The 20,227-nt window shown below is 42.4% G+C and overlaps 2 protein-coding genes and 1 non-coding gene across 3 annotated transcripts; 1 reads left to right on the top strand and 2 right to left on the bottom strand.

Moving 5' to 3' along the window:
• The first annotated feature begins 518 nt into the window (after window positions 1-518).
• LOC106445487 (RNA-binding protein 24) lies at window positions 519-3,711 on the top strand. The gene is made up of 6 exons (XM_013887058.3): window positions 519-931; window positions 1,006-1,129; window positions 1,539-1,656; window positions 2,133-2,166; window positions 2,479-2,779; window positions 3,400-3,711. Exons 1-6 carry the CDS (start codon window positions 743-745, stop codon window positions 3,504-3,506), a joined length of 873 nt encoding a protein of 290 aa, XP_013742512.1. The 5' UTR covers window positions 519-742; the 3' UTR covers window positions 3,507-3,711.
• Window positions 2,609-19,215, bottom strand: LOC106453551 (UDP-glycosyltransferase 85A7-like). The gene is made up of 4 exons (XM_048740987.1): window positions 18,209-19,215; window positions 17,980-18,018; window positions 4,199-5,098; window positions 2,609-2,776 (listed from the first exon to the last, which is right to left on the bottom strand). Exons 1-3 carry the CDS (start codon window positions 18,723-18,725, stop codon window positions 4,206-4,208), a joined length of 1,449 nt encoding a protein of 482 aa, XP_048596944.1. The 5' UTR covers window positions 18,726-19,215; the 3' UTR covers window positions 2,609-2,776; window positions 4,199-4,205.
• On the bottom strand, window positions 6,482-6,588 carry LOC125578733. Its single transcript, XR_007316816.1, has one exon. It is a non-coding gene; the product is annotated as a small nucleolar RNA R71 (small nucleolar RNA).
• Window positions 19,216-20,227: the final 1,012 nt, after the last annotated feature.

Below are 20,227 nucleotides of genomic sequence, written 5' to 3'. Positions count from 1 at the left end.
TTATCTTATTATAATAATTAATCACATATAGTCTTCTATAGACTTGTAGTAACATATAATTTGTCTATAAGATCTATGATGTAGAGGTATACGTATACTGATTATGCCAAATAATATGGCAGAATCATTAAAATATACTATTTAATTCGAGAGCTGCGAAATAGCTTCGTCTTTTACTTATAAAAAAATAGCTTCGTATTACTTATTGTTAACTACAGAATTGTGAGTGAAATTCCTGATTCCAAATTTTTTGATAAAACTCTGTATCATCTCTCAGTTTACAGATTATCTACGAGAATCAGTTATATAACTATATTTAAAAACATCAATGGAGATATTTAATGAGTGATGAAATAAAAAGTTGTGGAAGAGGTACAATGTTAAAACCCTGGCAAAAATTATAGACAGCGAAGACATGGTCAGTGTAGGGTCAGAATCATAATACGGCACCGTTAAGAGTTGCAAATTGCCAAAAAAAAAAAAAAAAAGAAAGAAAGAAAAAGAGAGAAATTGAAAAAGTCGTTCGTGAGGCATTTGACGACATAAAGGAGCTAACTTTCCTTCAATTACAATCTTTTCTTCTTTTCTTTTCTTTTCTTCGCTGATGTTTTAATTAGACAGACCCCATTCTCCATATATTCATTCATTTTTATTAATTCAATATATCTGTTATCGGTATATATCATCACAAACCATCATCATCAACAATCAAAAAACAGTTATATATCATTTCGTATAACTTATGTCTTCTAATACGAGCTATTACCGATCGCCGTTCGGAGACACGACCTTCACGAAAGTGTTCGTCGGAGGCTTAGCATGGGAGACACCAACCGAGGAAATGCGTCGTTACTTCGATCAGTTCGGAGAGATTCTTGAAGCAGTCATCATCACGGACAAGACCACAGGAAAATCTAAAGGCTATGGTTTCGTAAGTTAATCCATTGTTTTTTGTTATGTACTTGTTTTTCGAGGCCAGCAACGTCATCATCTCGCTGGTTCCAGGTCACGTTTCGTGAGCCAGACTCAGCGACTAGAGCAGTGGCCGATCCAAATCCTGTGATCGATGGAAGAAAGGCAAATTGCAATATTGCGTCTTTTGGACGGCCACGACCATCGACGCCTAGAGGTTCGTGTAGCGTTTATCTTCTGAATGTGTCAATCATCGTCTCATAGGTCTATTAAATGTTCTATCCTTTTGGCTGGATTATTTGATGGGTTTAATCTTTTTTTTTCCAAAAATTAACAAAGGCTCATATGATGATGAATAATACACTACTGTGTTTTTCATAATTTAAGTCATCTTTTTCTTTGGTAAAAAAAACTGAATTCACCACTTATTTTATCGTTGAAGATATTAATCAGTATATAAAATTTTAATATTATGAAAGCTCTTAAAAAACTTATAAATTTTCATATATTTTTAATATAATATTGATTTTCTGTGATATGCATACAAGGAAAAATGCTACATTTCCAATAATATAATCAGTAGGAATTTTATGTAAAATATTTAAGATTACTCTTTGATGGCACAGGGAGAGGACAAGGAGGAAGCCCTAGTCAGTATCAAGGCGGGGGACAATCAGGCTATACCGGAATGGCTGCTCCGCTGCAGCAGGCTGCGACTGCCCAGCTCATGTATCCGCCGTACGGGTACGTGTTTATCATTTTAAAAATAAGATTTAATAGGTTAGTTTTCTTTATTGAAATACAAAGGTGTAAGGAAATTTATAAATTTTGCGTAGACAATGAAATGGTCCAATGCAATTGAAATGGTAAGAGATAGAATCATAGAAGATGATATTTAATGCTTCAGTTTGAGCAAGTTGGAGTCAGCCTGTAAATATCATATTCATAATATAAATACTTATATCAGACTAGCTAGTTGTCATGTAAAAAGTATACTATATATTGTAGATTGTAGATTAGCCAGACCACATCGCAATAGAACAATAATAGTGAAATATGTCATGTGCATATAAAGAGTGTATATATATATGTTTCGATGAATTTGCATGCACTTAATTTTGTCGAGGAAAAATAATTTACACTTTTTATGTGTGTGGTATTTTGGGGCTTCAGAGCTCAAATCCTAACTGGTTTAGTGTCATTAAATTTTTTGTTTTCAGGTACACCTACAATTCTGAATATGGGTACCCCCAAGTCAGTATCTCTCTCTCTCCATATACAATTATAAACATGCTATGATATATATATATATACACACATATATATATATATATATATATCTTTGTGTATTGTTTCCATCTATCGGCTGTTATTGTTTGAATCGGTTTAGTCTTCATCTCTGAGAACTAAGCACCAATGTTGGTTGGTTGTAGATCAGTGACGTAGGAGTTAGAGTAAATCATGAATGTGATTGTGTTGTTGTTGTTGTTTTTTTGAACAGATGTGGTTGTGTTGTTTAAATTAGCAATAACAAGTCTGGTAGTGAATTGTTATTATTACATGCAGGCATTATACAACACACAACTCCAACAAGCACAATACTATCAACAGCAAATGTACGGTGGAGGGGCAACATCACCATCGTCATCCAATATCATGCCTTCTCCTTACTATTACTTCCAAGCTCCGAGCCCTAGACCATATCCTCATCAACATCACCAACATTATGCTCATCATATTCATCAGCAGCAGCAACAGCAACGCTTACCTTCAACCTCTTCTTACCTAATCTACCCATACAATTCCGAGGCTCCTACTACTTCCTCTAATGCCCCTCCTTCCCAAGAGCCAATATCTTCTTCCACTGGTACGTCATTAAATAGTTCAGTGTTTAGTTTTCTCAACCCACATTGTTCATCATGCAAATGTGCAAATGCATACACCATCAAGATCTAAGTTCACTAAGTATACTAGATAGTGTCGTCAAAAACAACAAAAAACGAATTAACTAGTAAGATCATATGCATATATAAGAGTACAGAAGATTACTTGGAATAACAAAAAAAGAGAGAGTGGATGATTGGGCACATGGGATATATATAATTGCGTCATGTCCATGTGAACTGAGCTGTCTAATTTTTTGTTCCCTCACATCTGTCTATCTTCCATCATGGGTCATGCATGTTAATATATATGAGTATGTGTATGTAATATGCCTAAACCAATAGTGTAATTTGCATGTGGGTTCCTGTCACTTTTTTATATCATTGATTCTCAAGGTCTAGTCACAACTCACAACGGAGAAGGGACCACTCTCTATTTAAACAATTATCCAAACTTATATGCAGAGGGGCAACCAAACAAATAAATTCTATATGTGGACTTGTTGATTGACTTTTTGTGTCTGCAAAGACTTGTAGATTGACTATTTATTTAAAAACTGGTTTCGTAAAAATGTTTAATGTTGTGGCTGTTTGTTTTCATCAGAATCACAAGCAACAACACATCAAGTCTCAGGAGAAGGAGGAGAATTCGATGCAAGGGATGCACCTGAAAGTGCAACAACGAACAGAGAGTTGACATCATCTTCGTGATCAAGTTCATCTTGCACAATCTTTTGACATTTTTTACGCTCTCTTTCTCTTCATCCAAGGAAGAGAAAAAGCTAATTCGTTTATTTTCTCAACCAAATCCATGTATGTCTTAACATGACTGCCAAAATAAAGATGGCTTTATCCATTTTCATGTTTTCTTTCTTTTTCTTCTAACGCAATAATATAATAAGTCGACTTTGATATTCTTTCTATTCTTTTTTTTTTTGCTTAAAGAAATTCTTTCTATTCTTAAAGTAGTAAAATTGTTCTTAAATAACAGTGGGTTTAAGAATAGTACGTAGTAGAACTTAGTAAGAATATAAAAATTTACAAACCAGTAATGGTGGAATCCCAAAATTATATGTACATCGCTAGAATCAAGATTTATAATTAATTGTTTTGTTCATACTCGAAAACTAAATTAATAATCTACCTGTTTTTGTTACTTATTAAAGTTTTCTTTCAAGCATGGTTATTAACATTTTTAGCTGAAAGGGTAAGAGATGGGAGGCACCAGACATATTGGGTCGGTTCCGATCGAAGATGACATTATAGATATGCAGATATTATCTGTTTTTGTGAAACTTGTTAGGATGGTAAAACCTTTTTCTGGTTAGTCTTATTACAATGACACTGATACGATCATATCTTTTTTTTATTTAATGAAATTTTGCACTATAAGATTTTAGTACCTTGTTCTTAGAGAACCTTATTAACAAGGGTCTCAAAGCTGACGTTTGACGAACCAGATGGATACTCGGTCGCTTCCTTGGCCAGCCGCTGCCACTTCTCTGCCTTCTCTCTCAACTTCTTTCCCTTTTCTCCATCCATTAACTCTCGTATAACCGCCTCAACCTCCTCTCTCTTTACATCACCGCCGATCTCCATCCCTACTCCCCACTCATCACAACAAAATTTACAGTTCGTTGGCTGCTCCGCAAAAAATGGCCAACATATCATCGGAACACCGCCAGAAAGACTTTCTAACGTCGAGTTCCACCCACAATGCGTCAAGAATCCTCCTATTGCTGGGTGGGAAAGGACTTTCTCTTGAGGACACCAACTGGCCATCATCCCCCGGTCCTCCGTCTCCCTTATAAACTCCGGTGGAACCGCTGCCGCCTCTCCGGCCACTAAATCCGGTCGGATCACCCACAAAAACTCTTTCCCACTACCAGCTAAACCCCAAGCAAACTCATCTAGCTGCTCCACACTCATCACCGTTATGCATCCAAAATTTACAAAAACAACGCTGTTTGGAGCTTTAGTGTCGAGCCAGTCCAAACATTCAGTTTCTTCTCTCCACAAATTTAATCCCATTTGTCCCATATCACTATCCACGTAGACTTCCTGGCTCGCTAGGAGATTGAGCGGTCCAATAGAATAAACTGGAGGTAACATAGATTTTATCGACTGTATGACGTCATGTTCCAGATCATCAAACGTGTTGAGAATGATCGCAGTGGCGCCTTTGAATCGCTCGACCTCTCGAATGGAGAAATTGAGCATTATGTCGTCAGGATCAGTGGTAAGGATGAAGCTAGGGAAGTCCTTTAGCCTAAAATTTTTCATTGATGGTATCCAGTCTATAACTGATACACTAAAAATTGATATGTGGTGTTTTTAATACCAATACATGTGCACTTTGAGCTCATTTTCAGTCCTAATTCGTGTTTAATTTACATCATTCTAGGTTGGGAACAGGTGAAAGAGTAAAGGAGAGAGTTTCAGGAAGTCTGATGCTGTTTCGAAGGATTCAACGTGGAACAGTCATTTAGAACAACCCAAGGGTTGCTCCCGAAGAGATCAAGCATTAGACTGCTCCCGCTCATTAAGGAAACTTCCTATTCTGGAGTTTGCCCTAGTTTCGACTTTCTCTTTCTCTTATTCTCCTATCACCAGCGCCTCCCTATAAAAGGGGAGGCTATCGTTTTCCTAAAGGACACACGAGTTTTACAAGAAACCTAGATTACTCTTTTGGATTTTACGCAACTTGTAAGGGAGAAGGCTCCATCTCTCATTCTCACGAGAAGATTACCCTGAACCCTTTGTCTTTTTACTTATTTTATATGCAGTATTATTCAGGAATCTTGCTTGTGCCATCCTGCTTTATGATTGAGTAGTAGGCAAAGCTTGCTTAGGGTTGTAGGGTGTTAGCCGCATGAACTGAACACAAATAAGTGATCTCAACTATCTTCATTCATATTGATCTTACTGCCTGCATTGAACTGATCACTTAATGTTGGATCTATGATTTAGTTTAATATTTAGTCTGAGATATCTAACTTGCTTTACTTCTTTGTTGGAACAGATGATCCAAGTGCATGACCAGTAGACATACTCGGAGCAACGCACAAGGACCACTACATCAGCTGACTAACGAAGAACTCGCAAGATTAGAAAGACAGAACCGTCAACAGCCAAGAACAACCGACACCAACATGGGTGATCATGGCAATATGGATGACCTCACTACTGCATTGGAACTCATTCAACAACAAATGCAGAATCAGCAACAGCAGATGCAGCAGATGCAGCAAACCATCCAGAATCAGCAACAAGCTGCACAAGAGCAAGCAGCCGAGAACGCTGCGCGAGAGGAGCGTGGTGCTCTTATTGGGGAGCGAAACCTTCCGAGGAATTTTGCTACTAACCGCTCCCCCATCAACCCTCCACCCTGTACTCGACAGGATTATGAGATCAAACCTGCACTGATTGGTCTGGTACAGAAGAGAACATTCAGTGGCCTCACTTCAGACATACCAATGGATCACATAGAGGCCTTTGAGAGGATCTGCAATTTCTCTCGCTCAAATGGAGTGCCACCGGATTACGTCAAGTGCATGCTGTTCCCATTTTCTCTTGAAGGGAAAGCTGCACGTTGGCTGCAATCTCTCCCAACTGGTTCTCTAACCTCATGGGATCAGGTTCGATCAGCATTCCTGAGCCACTTCTACACAAAGTCCAAAACCGCGGCTCTAAGGCATAGAATCTCCAACTTCAAGCAGAAATCTGAGGAACCCTTTTATGAAGCTTGGGAGAGGTATAAAGAGTACCAGAGGGAATGTCCACACCACGGGTTTGATGACGATTACATATTGGAGGTGTTCTACGATGGAGTGAGCTATGAGTACCGGAACACCCTTGATTCCTCTAGTAACGGAGACTTCATGACTCAGACCACCCCTGGTGCATTCGCGTTGATTGAGAACATGGCTTCCAGTTCACTCAACAAGAACAAGGAGCATGATCGCTCCAAAAGTGTGAACAGCATAGACGATTTAGCGGCGAAGGTAGACCAACTGCTGAAGGGAAACCAGAGCCAGGTCTTCATAATGGAAGAAGCAACTCCTGAGAAGAGTGCGGGGGACAAGGCGTTTGAAGCTGAGCAGGCAGGAGACGATCAGCAGGAAGTGAGTTACGTAAATGGACAAGGGTGGCAGCTGAAGAATTATCACCTGAACCCTAACGTAAGGAACAATCCACAACTTTTCTGGCCTAAGTAGGACAAACAAGTTGATCCGGCGCAGAACAACCAGGGCCAGTATTCGGGATATCAGAAGAACTATCAACCCCGAACATATGTTCTAAGCCAACCGCAGAGCAATCAGCCTCAAATACAGAACCACCAGAACACTCAAGTCGCTACCTCCACCCCTGTCGCTGTTCCGCAAGATGAAACTAAAACCATGCTGCAGCAACTCCTCCAAGGACAACAGCTCCAAGGGAAAGCGCTGAACCAGGTCACTACCGAGATCAATACTAGGATGAACCATATGTTCGGAGACCTGAGCACCAAATATGATAATGTCGCAAGCCATATGAGACAGATGGACATTCAGATAGCTCAGACTGCCGAGAGTGTCAAGAGACAGCAAGGTACTCTACCTGGTAAAACAGACAAAAACCCCAAGGAGTGCAATGCGGTTCAGCTAAGAAGCGGGAAGCAACTTTCCGAGCCAGAAAGGAGAAGGTTCACCGCGGCTGAGAAAGGCAAGCAGAAAGAGTCAGAGCAACCACCAGCCGACCAAGCAGATGAGGGGAATACAGAGCCGGTAGTTGAAACAGCCTCGCCACGCTCAGAACAACCGGCTGAAGCAGTGCGCCCGATTCCAGCGGCTGTTCCTCCTCGCGAATACATTCCAAAAGTCCCTTACCCTGTTCCAGCGAAGGTCACTCGTAAGGACAAGGAGGAAATAAAATGCAGGAAGATGCTGGAAGATCTAACCGTCCGACTTCCCCTGATGGATGCGATTCAGATGATGCCCTCCATGCGTAGCTTTATGAAGGGGTTGATCTCAGGGAAAATATCAGACGAGAGCGAGTTCATGACAGTTTCCAAGGAGTGCAGCGCAGTGCTTCAGAACAGGCAAATAAAAAAACGAGGAGATCCCGGCAAATTTGTCCTCTCTATCTAGATTGGGAAGACAGTTTTTGCCTGCTCCTTGGTGGATCTTGGGTCTAGCGTGAATCTCATGCCCTACTCTGTAGCTTTACGACTCGGATACACGCACTTCAAACCAACTAAGATGTCCTTGGTTTTCGCAGACAGATCAGTCAAATCTCCTGTTGGTATTCTAGAGGATCTCCAAGTGAAAGTAGGGAACACCACTGTTCCAGCAGACTTCGTTGTTCTGGAATTAGAAGAAGAGTCTAAGGACCCCCTCATCTTGGGAAGACCATTCTTATGTACTGTGGGAACCGAAATTCGCACTGTCGATTTCCGTTTAAATAAGGAAACTAGGAAAACCCTAATTTCTCAGAGGTCCCGGATCTCTGCGAGAGCCAACGACAAGTGATCGAATATATGCGGAAATCATGAAAAGATAACAAACGAGTTTAGAGAAAACAGTAGATCTTATTTCGAGTCCGCGTAAGAGCGTTGCGATCATTACAAGAGAATACAAAGGCTTTGGCCGCAGGGGCCGTCAGCGAGTTACCTAGTTCTAGCAACATAAAACCCTAATCCTAGTTGAGTCGCAGCTCGATAACAAAGGACGAAAAAGATATCTAAAAGGCTTAGATTGATTTTGGACTGAACCTTGTTAAAGGCTGCCTACGTACCCCTTTCGAGGATCAAGCCGAACGTAGTTCAATTGATAGAGCTGGACAAGAGATCGAACTGCCTGGGCGAGTTCGTCTAGTAATTGAGTGCCAGTCATAGAAACCGAACTTGTCGAGAATAAGCCTAAAGTTTCTAAGTGCAGAGAATTCCGAATCTAAAAAGTTCTCCCTTCTGCTCCTCGCCTAGGACTCCTTATATACTAGCTCCAAGGTCGGTTTACGCTTTTACTCTTCTGCCCTTAAGCCGTCATAGCATAAAAATGGAGATATTCCATTTTTCCCGATCTTCACAATTATCTTCAAAACTTCCGTATTTATCCGCGGAAACTTGACATTTATCCTTCCTCGTGGGCCAAGCGCGAACCATGCTGTGGTTCACGGGCTTTTGGTTAAGAAAAATCATAGGATGGGCCTCGAGTCGTGTTTTAGGTCCCTTTGGGCCGTCTTCCGACTCGACACGTTTACTACGAGTTTTCCGCGGTTTCTAATCCGCGAAGTTTGATCGATGAATTAGAATAGAGGGAAACATGGACTGAGCTTGCTACGGTCTTCGGGAGATAGCATTCGAAGGTTTGACGAGAATGCAAGGACTGGTGTCGTATCGATGTTCAGAAAGGTTCAATCGCTACACAGCGACCGAACTTTGGCTCGAGCCCGGTCGCTATGTAGCGACCGAGCGAAACGAGTGCTCGGTCGCTACGTAGCGACCGAGCTTCGGCTTGAGCTCGGTCGCTACGTAGCGACCGAGCGGGACGATCGCTCGGTCGCTACGTAGCGACCGAGCTTTGGCTCGAGCTCGGTCGCTACGTAGCGACCGAGCGGGACGATCGCTCGGTCGCTACGAGCTCGGTCGCTACGTAGCGACCGAGCGGGACGATCGCTCGGTCGCTACGTAGCGACCGAGCGGGACGATCGCTCGGTCGCTACGTAGTGACCGAGCTTTGGCCCGAGCTCGGTCGCTACGTAGCGACCGAGCGGGACGATCGTTCGGTTTGAATCCCAAAGAATACTTCTTCGTAAAAATAACCTCGTATAGGTTATTTTTACGAAAATTACATCCCTTCTTTTACTAACTCTTTCGGAAATACGATCTCTGAGGATTTTCGGGTGGTAATTCCGTCGTAACCGTTTTTGACCCCAACATGTACTGTCGGAGCTATCATTGATGTGCGACAGGGAAAGATTGATCTGAATCTTGGGGACATAGTTATGCAATTCGAAATGGATGAGTTGCTAAAGAAGCCGATGTTGGATGGACAAACCTTTGAGGTCAATGAAGGGGTTGATCCGCTCCAACCACAAGAAGGAATGATCGAGGAGATTCTTACCGAAGACCCACTGGAACTTGCACTGGTGCGTGCTGAAGCCGAGCAGAGTATGGTGAACATTGATGCTGATGGATATGCCAAGATGCTTGACTCCGCAAGGAGTATGGGGAGAATGGTAGCGAGTCTAAGTCTGGGGGAGGATATCAACAGGTGCGAGACCACTCCATCTGGAGCGACCCCTAAACCGGACCAACCAGAGGATCCCTGGAGCGAGCTCAAGGCTCCCAAAGATGAGCTAAAACCCCTTCCCAAAGGGCTCAGGTACGCTTTCTTAGGTCCGAATTCCACATATCCTGTCATTGTGAATGCTGAGCTGAATAATGTGGAAACTGCATTGCTTTTATGCGAGCTTAGAAAATATCGTAAGGCATTAGGATATTCGCTAGCTGACATCCCTGGTATTTCGCCTGATTTATGCATGCATAGAATCCACTTGGAAGATGAATCAATGACTTCTGTCGAACATCAGAGGAGGTTAAACCCGAATCTAAAAGATGTCGTTAAGAAAGAGATAATGAAACTTCTTGAAGCAGGTGTGATCTATGCGATTTCTGATAGTAAATGGGTCAGTCCTGTTCATGTTGTACCTAAGAAAGGTGGGATCACTGTTATCACAAATGAAAAGAATGAATTGATCCCTACTAGGACGGTGACAGGACATCGCATGTGCATAGATTTCAAGAAATTAAATGCAGCAACTAGAAAGGATCACTTCCCACTCCCTTTTATTGATCAAATGCTTGAGAGATTGGCTAACCACCCATATTACTGCTTTTTAGATGGTTATTCAGGTTTCTTTCAGATTCCCATCCATCCAGACGATCAGGAGAAAACGACGTTCACATGCCCCTACGGAACGTACGCTTACAGGAGAATGCCATTCGGCTTGTGCAATGCGCCAGCAACATTCCAGCGCTGCATGATGTCGATCTTTACTGACCTGATTGAAGACATTATGGAAGTTTTCATGGACGATTTCAGCGTCTATGGAAGCTCCTTTAATGTCTGTTTGTCAAACTTGTGCAGGGTTCTTAAAAGATGTGAGGAGAAACACCTCGTACTCAACTGGGAGAAATGCCACTTCATGGTCACAGACGGGATTGTTCTAGGGCACAAGATCTCCGAGAAAGGAATTGAGGTGGATAAGGCAAAGATCGAAGTGATGATGAGTTTGCAACCACCAACAAACGTGAAGGCCATCAGGAGTTTCTTGGGTCATGCTGGGTTTTACCGACGGTTTATCCAGGATTTCTCAAGGATAGCAAGACCACTCACCAGACTGCTCTGTAAGGAGATCAAGTTCGATTTCGACAGTGAGTGTCTAGCTGCTTTCCACACCATCAAGGGAGCTCTAGTCAGTGCACCTGTTGTGCAACCACCAGACTGGGACCTACCCTTTGAAATCATGACTGATGCAAGTGATTTTGCAGTTGGAGCAGTACTTGGGCAGCGTAAGGACAAGAAACTTCATGTGATCTATTACGCTAGCAAAACTATGGATGAAGCTCAGTGCAGATACGCTACAACTGAGAAAGAGCTTCTGGCTATTGTTTTTGCTTTCGAAAAATTTAGGTCCTACCTAGTGGGATCTAAAGTGATTGTGCACACAGACCATGCTGCTCTTAAGTACCTGCTCACAAAGAAAGATGCGAAACCGAGGTTGTTAAGGTGGATTCTTCTTCTCCAAGAATTTGATCTAGAGATAAAAGATAAGAGAGGTGTCGAGAATGGGGTCGCTGACCATCTGTCCAGAATGAAGATTGAGGACGACACAACTCTTGATGAGGAACACCCAGTTGAACACGTCAACGCGATTGGTCTGTGTTACGCGGAACAATCTCTAAGAACCATGTCAGACTGTTCCAGCATCGCGGAACAACCTCCGAGGAAAGCGCCCGATTGTTCTCACATCTCGAAACATCATGTCGCCTTGATCCAAAAGCAATATCCTCACCTCCCATGGTTTGCTGAGATTGCTAACTATCTAGCTGCTGAAAAGCCACCACTTAAGTTCACAGGAAACGACAAGAGGAAATTCCTGAGAGAGGCAAGGCGTTATGTTTGGGATGAACCGTTCTTGTACAGACAAGGCAAGGATGGTTTGTTCAGAAGGTGTGTTCCAGAGGCAGATATTCCAGGAATTCTGCACCACTGCCATGGTTCATCTTACGCAGGTCATTTCGCTGCATTCAAAACGGTTTCTAAAGTCCTCCAAGCAGGGTTCTGGTGGCCGACTATGTTCAGGGATGCTCAAGCCTACGTAGCCAGGTGCGATGCATGCCAGCGACTTGGGAACATCAGCAAGAGGAATGAGATGCCTCAGAATTACATTCTAGAGGTTGAGGTATTCGACTGTTGGGGAGTCGATTTCATGGGACCATTCCCTGCGTCCTTCAAGAACGAGTACATCCTTGTCGCCGTTGACTACGTGTCTAAGTGGGTAGAAGCAGTGGCAAGCCCTACGAACGATGCAAAAGTGGCGACTAAGATGTTCAGCTCAATCATATTCCCAAGGTTCGGAGTGCCTAGGGTCGTAATCAGCGATGGTGGAACACACTTCATCAACAAGGCATTTCAGGGCCTTTTAAAAAAGAATGGAGTGAACCACAAGGTGGCAACTGCTTACCATCCACAGACGAGCGGACAGGTTGAGGTGTCCAACAGGGAGATCAAAAGCATCCTGCAGAAAACTGTCAACACATCGCGAAAGGACTGGTCGCTTAAGCTGGACGATGCGCTATGGGCCTACAGAACAGCCTACAAGACGCCGCTAGGAACGACTCCCTACCACTTGGTGTATGGTAAAGCATGTCACCTACCCGTCGAGCTTGAATACAAGGCTGCATGGGCAGTCAAGCTACTGAATTTCGACATCAAGCCAGCAACCGAGAGACGCATGATCCAGATTCATGAACTGGAGGAGATAAGGCACCTCGCCTATGAAAGCTCCAAAATCTACAAAGAGAAAACCAAGGCCTACCATGACAAGAGGATCATTGCCAGACAATTCGAACCAAACGATAAGGTCTTGCTTTTCAATTCGAGGCTGAGATTATTCCCAGGGAAGTTGAAGTCTAGATGGTCCGGGCCTTTCACTGTTAAGGAAGTTCGACCCTACGGAGCAGTTGTGTTATTAGACAAAAAGGGGACGAGTTTGTAGTGAATGGACAGCGCGTCAAGCACTACCTTGCTGACTCCACTATCGCAGAGGGAGAAGAAATTCCCCTAAGCGAGCCCCCATCAGCCTGATCAATTGATCCAAGTCGAGCTAATGACTTTAAACAAGCGCTTGGTGGGAGGCAACCCACTGGTCAGTACATACATTGTCTACATAGTCTGTTCTTTTCCTTTTCTAATTTATTTTGCAGAAAAAGAAAATCGGACTCTTCACTCAGAACAACCAACGGACTGTTCTTCTGTTAGAACAACCCATCGACTGTTCCAGGTAAGTGTTCCGAACAAAAAAAAAAAATTAATAAAAAAAAAAAAGAGAATAATTTCGGGAACAGTTAGGGTTTTGCCTATTTAAGGCTTCACCCTTCACTTTCCCTTTCAGTCCGCCGTACACTGATCCCCCACTTGCGATTTTCTCTAAACAAACCACCAAATCTTTGATTCTCAACCGTTTTAAGTGGTTTTGCTTCTCATTCGTTTGGAATCTCGAGTTCTCTCTGTTTTTGCAGATCACTTTACCAGTTTCCACAGGTAAGAGGCCCGACAATCCCAACTCGGTTTGCAAATTCATTTCTAAACCGCTTTCATAGATCGATTCTTGTTTAACCACTTGATATCGATCCCCCCTCGTGCTGTTAGGGTTGATTTAGAATATGAACACTCTCCTATTTCACGATTGCGATTTGAGTTTGATTTGGTTGAAATTTGTTGAAGTGAACAGCGGTTTGCAGTTCGCACAAGGAGAGATGGGAATACCTCGATTCCATTTCTTCTGTGTGACATAATAAAACTAATGCTTGATCTTGTTTGCCTTGTAGATGGCAAGAACTAAGCAATCCGCCAAGCGAACGAGAGCCACGTGCAGCACGCCACCCCCGCAAGTGCAGCAACAAACGTCCGCCTCCTACCCATGGCCCCGCGAGCAAGAGGGTGAACTGATTGATCTCGACAGCCCATTGTTCCTGGACTTCAATTGCGAGGGGTGGGATAAGGGGACAGCAGCTCGTTACAACGCCCTCCTCCGAGTTGACATGCTACCCACTCGTTTCTGCCACACAGAAACTTTGGCTGATCTTGGGATCGACGAGGATGTATTCGAAACGCTGCACGCCATCGGGATTGCTCCTCTGTGCTACACAACGCACGAGCTCTACCCAGACCTTGTTCGCCAGATGCTCGCCACGGCCACGATCACCTACGATGATTCCGACGCACCCTCCTACGCCAACTGCTCGTTCTCTTTCATGGCGGATGGAGAGTATTGTCGCTTGTCCCTCGACAAGCTCAATGAAATCTATGAGATGGCCGCTGAACCGAAGGGGGTAGCGGTGGCGAAAAAGTTCTCTCCCTCTAACGCCTTTTGGGACTGCATTGCAAATGGGAACTTCACAGCAGGGAAGGTCTACCAGTCGCAGATTCGGAACCCCGCGCTTCGTGTCATCGCGAAGATCATCTCAAACCTCCTGTTCGCCAAGGATCTGACATCGAAGGTCACCAACGGGGAGCTGCAAACCCTGTACACTGGTATTGAGGATGAAATTCGCGCCTCTGGTTCCGGAATTCCCATTCAAAGGGTTAAGACGAATCCCGGTTTCAACTTCATCACCATGATATGCGAGCGGCAACAGTGCCTTATGCACGGCTCGAAGAAGAAAGACAGGAGCGGCAGCCTGCTCACACCGCTTTTCAAGCATTTCGACATTGATCTCACCAAATACAGCGTCAACAAGGAGGTCCAGTACCTCGACATTAGGTACCTAATGGCGTGCCACATCATGCGAGATGAAGAGACCTACAGCTTTTACGATAAAGCCGGAACTCAGCTATTCACCAAACTGCCTCACCCCGAGATCACCAGGTTCAGCGTGTTTGAGGACATACGGTTTCTTCCTCCCCCCGAGCTCCTTTGCACTGATCCACGTGCTGCGGTCCCTGACGAAGACATGGATGATGTTGAGGACATCACCCCTGAAGCCGACCCATCGTACGACCTAGGAGAGCTCGCCGATGTGACCGATGATCAAGCTTACAGACGCTGGATGGTGGACTCGCAGCGAAAGAACAACAGCCTCATGCGGAGGATACTCCACCTCGTCACTGGGGGATACATTGGAGGGAGCGCCCAGCGCCAGTCTACGACAGATCGACCATCAAGATCCCACCGACCAGGCAAGGAGCCCATAGGAACTGGCCCTTTTTCAGAAGAGGTTCATCGCTCGCGCAACAGGCGATCCTTTGACCCAGCCGAGAGCGGCGAGTCCGACTGAGTCCGCAAGGACTATCCTCTATCCATTGTTCTATCCATCTGAACTTTTTATTTTTATTTTTTATGTTTTATGCTGTGTTGCTTTTTGGCTGACCTCAGCTTCATTTCCACCAGGGATGGTGTCGATTAAGTCTGGGGGAAGCACTGGGTGCTGAAACTCTATTTCTTTGTTTCTTTGTTTTTGAGTCAGTCCTTGCGTCATTTTGATGTTTTATCGAGTCAGTTTAGGATCGAGTCAGTTAAAACTCTTGTGGGAATTAGGACCTTGTGATATATTCTTTTAACCACCTCGTGCTCTAACATTCTTATCCAGTGACCTTAGCAGTGATGAAAGAGCCCATAATTGGACCTGGAACACCCTTTGACTCATCTCATTTGACTCTCCAGAAGCTCTCATCTGGTCAGGTTACACTGGGTAGACTCAACTCCACCCAACTTGAACCTAATCTTGACTGAAATTCTTCTTGTTATGGGCACTAGATCAGGGAAACGAGACCAACGCTCAGGGCTTCTTATTCTTTTTACCAATCTTGCTGATCCTGAGCGGCTAGCTCATTTTTAGCTAGTTCCAACCTTCTACCTAAACCTTTATTTTCACCCTCATGCACTCTGTTTTTCAATGTCATATGTGCAGATATGTGCAAAAGGGCCGGAGAGGATAGGATTGACACAGCCCCTTACTCGTTGACGCCTGACACTCAGAGAGAAGAGCAAGCAGATTGAGAACAGTCGACAAGATCAATCCTTAAAGAAAGGAACAGTCGAAGGCGCATGGAACAATGGCACCCCGTGAGAAACAGAGGATAGACCCCCAGCGGCTGCAAAACATTCGTCCCAATACCTCCCTCCATCTCCACTCAAAAAAAAAAAAAAAAAAAAAAACCGAATACTTTAATTTATTTATGATGGAGAGTGTAGATTCGAGATGCATGCTGCTGGAAAAGGGTGAGCAAGAAGTGGGCGCAGATTTTGGAGGAATAAAAAGAAGTCAAGAGCTGGAGAAAAGTGGCACGATTGATCCAAATTGTAGAACAATCTAATCCGTGAGGCAGAGATGAGTAAGGGTTGTGGGCTTCAGCAGATCCGTCCTCTCTTGCTATTTTGCGCGATATCCTGCATGCACTCAAACACGGTAACCCCTAAACACTCTCAGCTCCACCGTAAAACAGCCTATTCCTTATCAACCCGTCTACCCTGAATAGTGCTTGTAATGAGAAGCTCACGCTGTTCTTAAATGATTCTTAAAGGAGTTTTGTCTCGATAGTGCAACCTTTTCAGGTATGAGATACAGAGTACGGAGCTGATCTTCGAACAGCAATCGTGGGGTGTTCTGGTAAGGGTGTGCGATCTGATTCTACAGCTTGTATGGTTCAGAGATGTGTGGTAAGAGCATGGTTATTCAGACAAAGCGAGTTCCCGCTCCTTCAAACCTTTCTCCCTGCTCTTGAGGCTTGGTCTTGTTCGAGGACAAACAAGGATCTAAGTCTGGGGGAATTGATATGTGGTGTTTTTAATACCAATACATGTGCACTTTGAGCTCATTTTCAGTCCTAATTCGTGTTTAATTTACATCATTCTAGGTTGGGAACATGTGAAAGAGTAAAGGAGAGAGTTTCAGGAAGTCTGATGCTGTTTCGAAGGATTCAACGTGGAACAGTCATTTAGAACAACCCAAGGGTTGCTCCCGAAGAGATCAAGCATTAGACTGCTCCCGCTCATTAAGGAAACTTCCTATTCTGGAGTTTGCCCTAGTTTCGACTTTCTCTTTCTCTTATTCTCCTATCACCAGCGCCTCCCTATAAAAGGGGAGGCTATCGTTTTCCTAAAGGACACACGAGTTTTACAAGAAACCTAGATTACTCTTTTGGATTTTACGCAACTTGTAAGGGAGAAGGCTCCATCTCTCATTCTCACGAGAAGATTACCCTGAACCCTTTGTCTTTTTACTTATTTTATATGCAGTATTATTCAGGAATCTTGCTTGTGCCATCCTGCTTTATGATTGAGTAGTAGGCAAAGCTTGCTTAGGGTTGTAGGGTGTTAGCCGCATGAACTGAACACAAATAAGTGATCTCAACTATCTTCATTCATATTGATCTTACTGCCTGCATTGAACTGATCACTTAATGTTGGATCTATGATTTAATCCTCTAGCTAACCGTTAGGAGATAAGTCGACCTATATTGAATGAGCTTAGTATCCCTAATCAGCGAGAGTAGATATTAGGGTATTAAGTGAACTAATCAGATCTCGCATCTAAAGCTTGCTTTCGCGTCTTGTTCCAAGCGAGAGCTTAGGATTCAAGACCGACTCGCATAGGGAATAAGATCACGATAGTGAGTTGTTCCAGCTGAGTGATCTGAGTTCTAGATCGCATTTCATCGCACTTGAATAGTTGTTCAGTTCTGCAAGTAACATCCGATTATTGACCCTAAGCCAGCTTCATTTAAATTGAATTCAAATTACCTAGGCATTATTGTTACTTTTGTCGCAATTAATTCTCAAAACCCACTTGTTTCTCAGCTTGACATTGAACTCATAAGAGTAAAGAGTAAACTGGTCCTCTGGATTGAATCTCAAATATTACAATTACCACTGTTAACTTGACAGTAGCAAAGATTCATTTTTAGTGTATCAATAACCGTCTCTAGATGCTCCTTATTAGAGATATAGCTTTCATCTGTCATTCAGTGACGGAAAAAAAGCTTTCATCCGTCAAATCCACCAACCTAGTCATTATTAGTAATCTATAGGATACGAAATTTCTTCTCTTTTTAACTATGTGAATTTTCAAAAAAAAAAAAACTATGTGAACTAAAATCAGTAATCTCTAACTTTTTTAATAAAAAACTATGTGAAATAATTAGTACCTTTAAAAGGAGTTAAACCTTTCTCGATAAAGCGTTGAAATTGTAGAAAAGCCATCAAGCCACAAGCACTTGCGGTCCAAAAAACAACATCTGGGACACCTAGCTCCTCGGCAGCGTCAAGTGTAAAGCTCATCACAGCGTCCGATACAATACAGCTCACTGGAGGAACATCATCTCCGGTGTTTATTTTCCGGAGAAGATCCTTAAACGGAGAAAGACAATTGTTCATGGTGGACACGCAAAGGGAAGGGATGTCCTGTGTTGTATTCCCATCAGTCTCCGGTAAACCATCAGGGATAGACTCAAAACGGAAGGAAGGAAACCCGTCTAGCGCGTTGGGTCCGCGAGATCGGAGGAGACGTTTGTGGTTGTAGACGGTGTTGACGAAGGTTACATGGAAGCCTTTAGCGTGGAGGAGTTTAGCTACCTTAAGCATCGGGTTGATGTGTCCTTGAGCCGGATGAGGCACGCAGACTACATGTGGTTTCTGTGTGGTGTAGACGGCAGGAGATGCCATTTCTGTTTTGTTTATAAGCTTCTTAAGATGGAATGAGCGTGACTCGGTACCTAGGCTATATAGACACTATTACTTCTTAGTGTAACTCGATCAATGCTACAAAAAGACAAGCTAGTAGCTTAGGCGGTGTCGTATTTTTATCTATTATATTTTATTAATTATGTAAATACATCGATATTACTATTTTCTGTCGGATTTCCAAATTTTCTCGCCTACCTTTATCTTTTGGCTTCAGAATTTTAACCCTTATGACCGCGAAAAAAGTCGGTACACGGGTAATATACATTTAAATAAAATAATTATGTTTTGTAATAAAATAATTACTTTCTGTAGAAAATAATATAAATCATATTTTTATAATTAAAATATAATTTTTAATTTTTTATGAAGTATTTTTTTATAACTTTTATTTTTAGTTTACGGATTGGCGGATGTCAAAAATTAATTTGGCCGACTGTATCTGTCTTTCTTAAAACCGACTCGACCTACATCCACATATTGAATTTTTGAACGGACCGACCTGACCTTGCTTGCGACAGGTCAAACATGGCGAAACTCACGGATAAAAGACTTAAACTCCCTAGGCTTCGTCAAGTTTTTTACTTCACATAGACAAAATTGAATATTTTAGGACTAATTAATATAGTGTTACAAAAAAATAGGACTAATTAATATCTCCAAACAAGTATATTTTTGTTACAGTCAGTGTTTTTTTGGTTCGTTTTGCTTGTTACTAACTACTCCCTCTGTTTCTTAAAGATGGATGTTCTAGAAAAATATTTTGTTTCCAAAAGATGTATTTTTTATGTTTTTAAAGCATATTTTGTCAACTAATAATAAAAAATTGTGTGTTTCAAAAATATTAATTACATTTCTTTTAATCCTATTGGTTTAAAAATATAAAAAATATAAAGTTACAAAAAACTATACATTAATAACTAAGTTTTAATATGGTTTCTTAATAAGTGTGAAAATCCTAGAACATTCATCTTTAAAAAACAGAGGGAGTAGTATCTATTTCTAATTTAATGCATTGTTTTATTTTTATTTTATTCTATCATAAAGTAGAAGTTAGAATTAGTTTAACTTAAAATTGCTACAATGATGCTGCTTTGATTGCAAATAACAAGATAGCAATATTGGTAGTACAATGATTCTTCAGTCCACTGGCTTCCAAAAGACACGAGGAATGCATTTGGAAGAGGTTCGAAGATAGTAATAAACTAATAATGGTGTTGGTTGTACTGGCTAGAACATGCATAGGACCAAATAACATGTTCATTTGGTAAATTTTGAACTGGAAGTTTGAGCGATTGAGTGTATGGCAACAATTTAGCGGCGTCTTGCTTCAAAACGGTGAACCATCTGGGACATATAATCTTTTGAAAAATTGGCTCTTTAAATTGGCAAGCCCCAAAGCTCATGTTTCATGGACCTAGGACACGTTATGCAATATGCACCCAGATAGTAGATAGGAATTTCGATCTTTGAATAAAACTCTT

The sequence above is a fragment of the Brassica napus genome, chromosome A9, assembly GCF_020379485.1.
Source record: "Brassica napus cultivar Da-Ae chromosome A9, Da-Ae, whole genome shotgun sequence".
In the NCBI taxonomy this organism is placed as follows: domain Eukaryota; kingdom Viridiplantae; phylum Streptophyta; class Magnoliopsida; order Brassicales; family Brassicaceae; genus Brassica; species Brassica napus.
This window is presented reverse-complemented; position numbering and strand designations above follow the sequence as displayed.

Bases quoted from the DNA above. Each gene is read 5' to 3' on its own strand.
- LOC106445487 (XM_013887058.3), top strand. From the start codon at position 743: ATGTCTTCTAATACGAGCTATTACCGATCGCCGTTCGGAGACACGACC. The intron at 1,657-2,132 runs GTACGTGTTTAT...TTTTGTTTTCAG, and splicing joins CTCATGTATCCGCCGTACGG to GTACACCTACAATTCTGAAT. The intron at 2,780-3,399 runs GTACGTCATTAA...TGTTTTCATCAG, and splicing joins GCCAATATCTTCTTCCACTG to AATCACAAGCAACAACACAT.
- LOC106453551 (XM_048740987.1), bottom strand. From the start codon at position 18,725: ATGGCATCTCCTGCCGTCTACACCACACAGAAACCACATGTAGTCTGC. The intron at 18,019-18,208 runs GTACTAATTATT...ACTGAATGACAG, and splicing joins AGGTTTAACTCCTTTTAAAG to ATGAAAGCTATATCTCTAAT. The intron at 5,099-17,979 runs TTATTGATACAC...TTAGTGTATCAG, and splicing joins TAAGGAGCATCTAGAGACGG to TTATAGACTGGATACCATCA.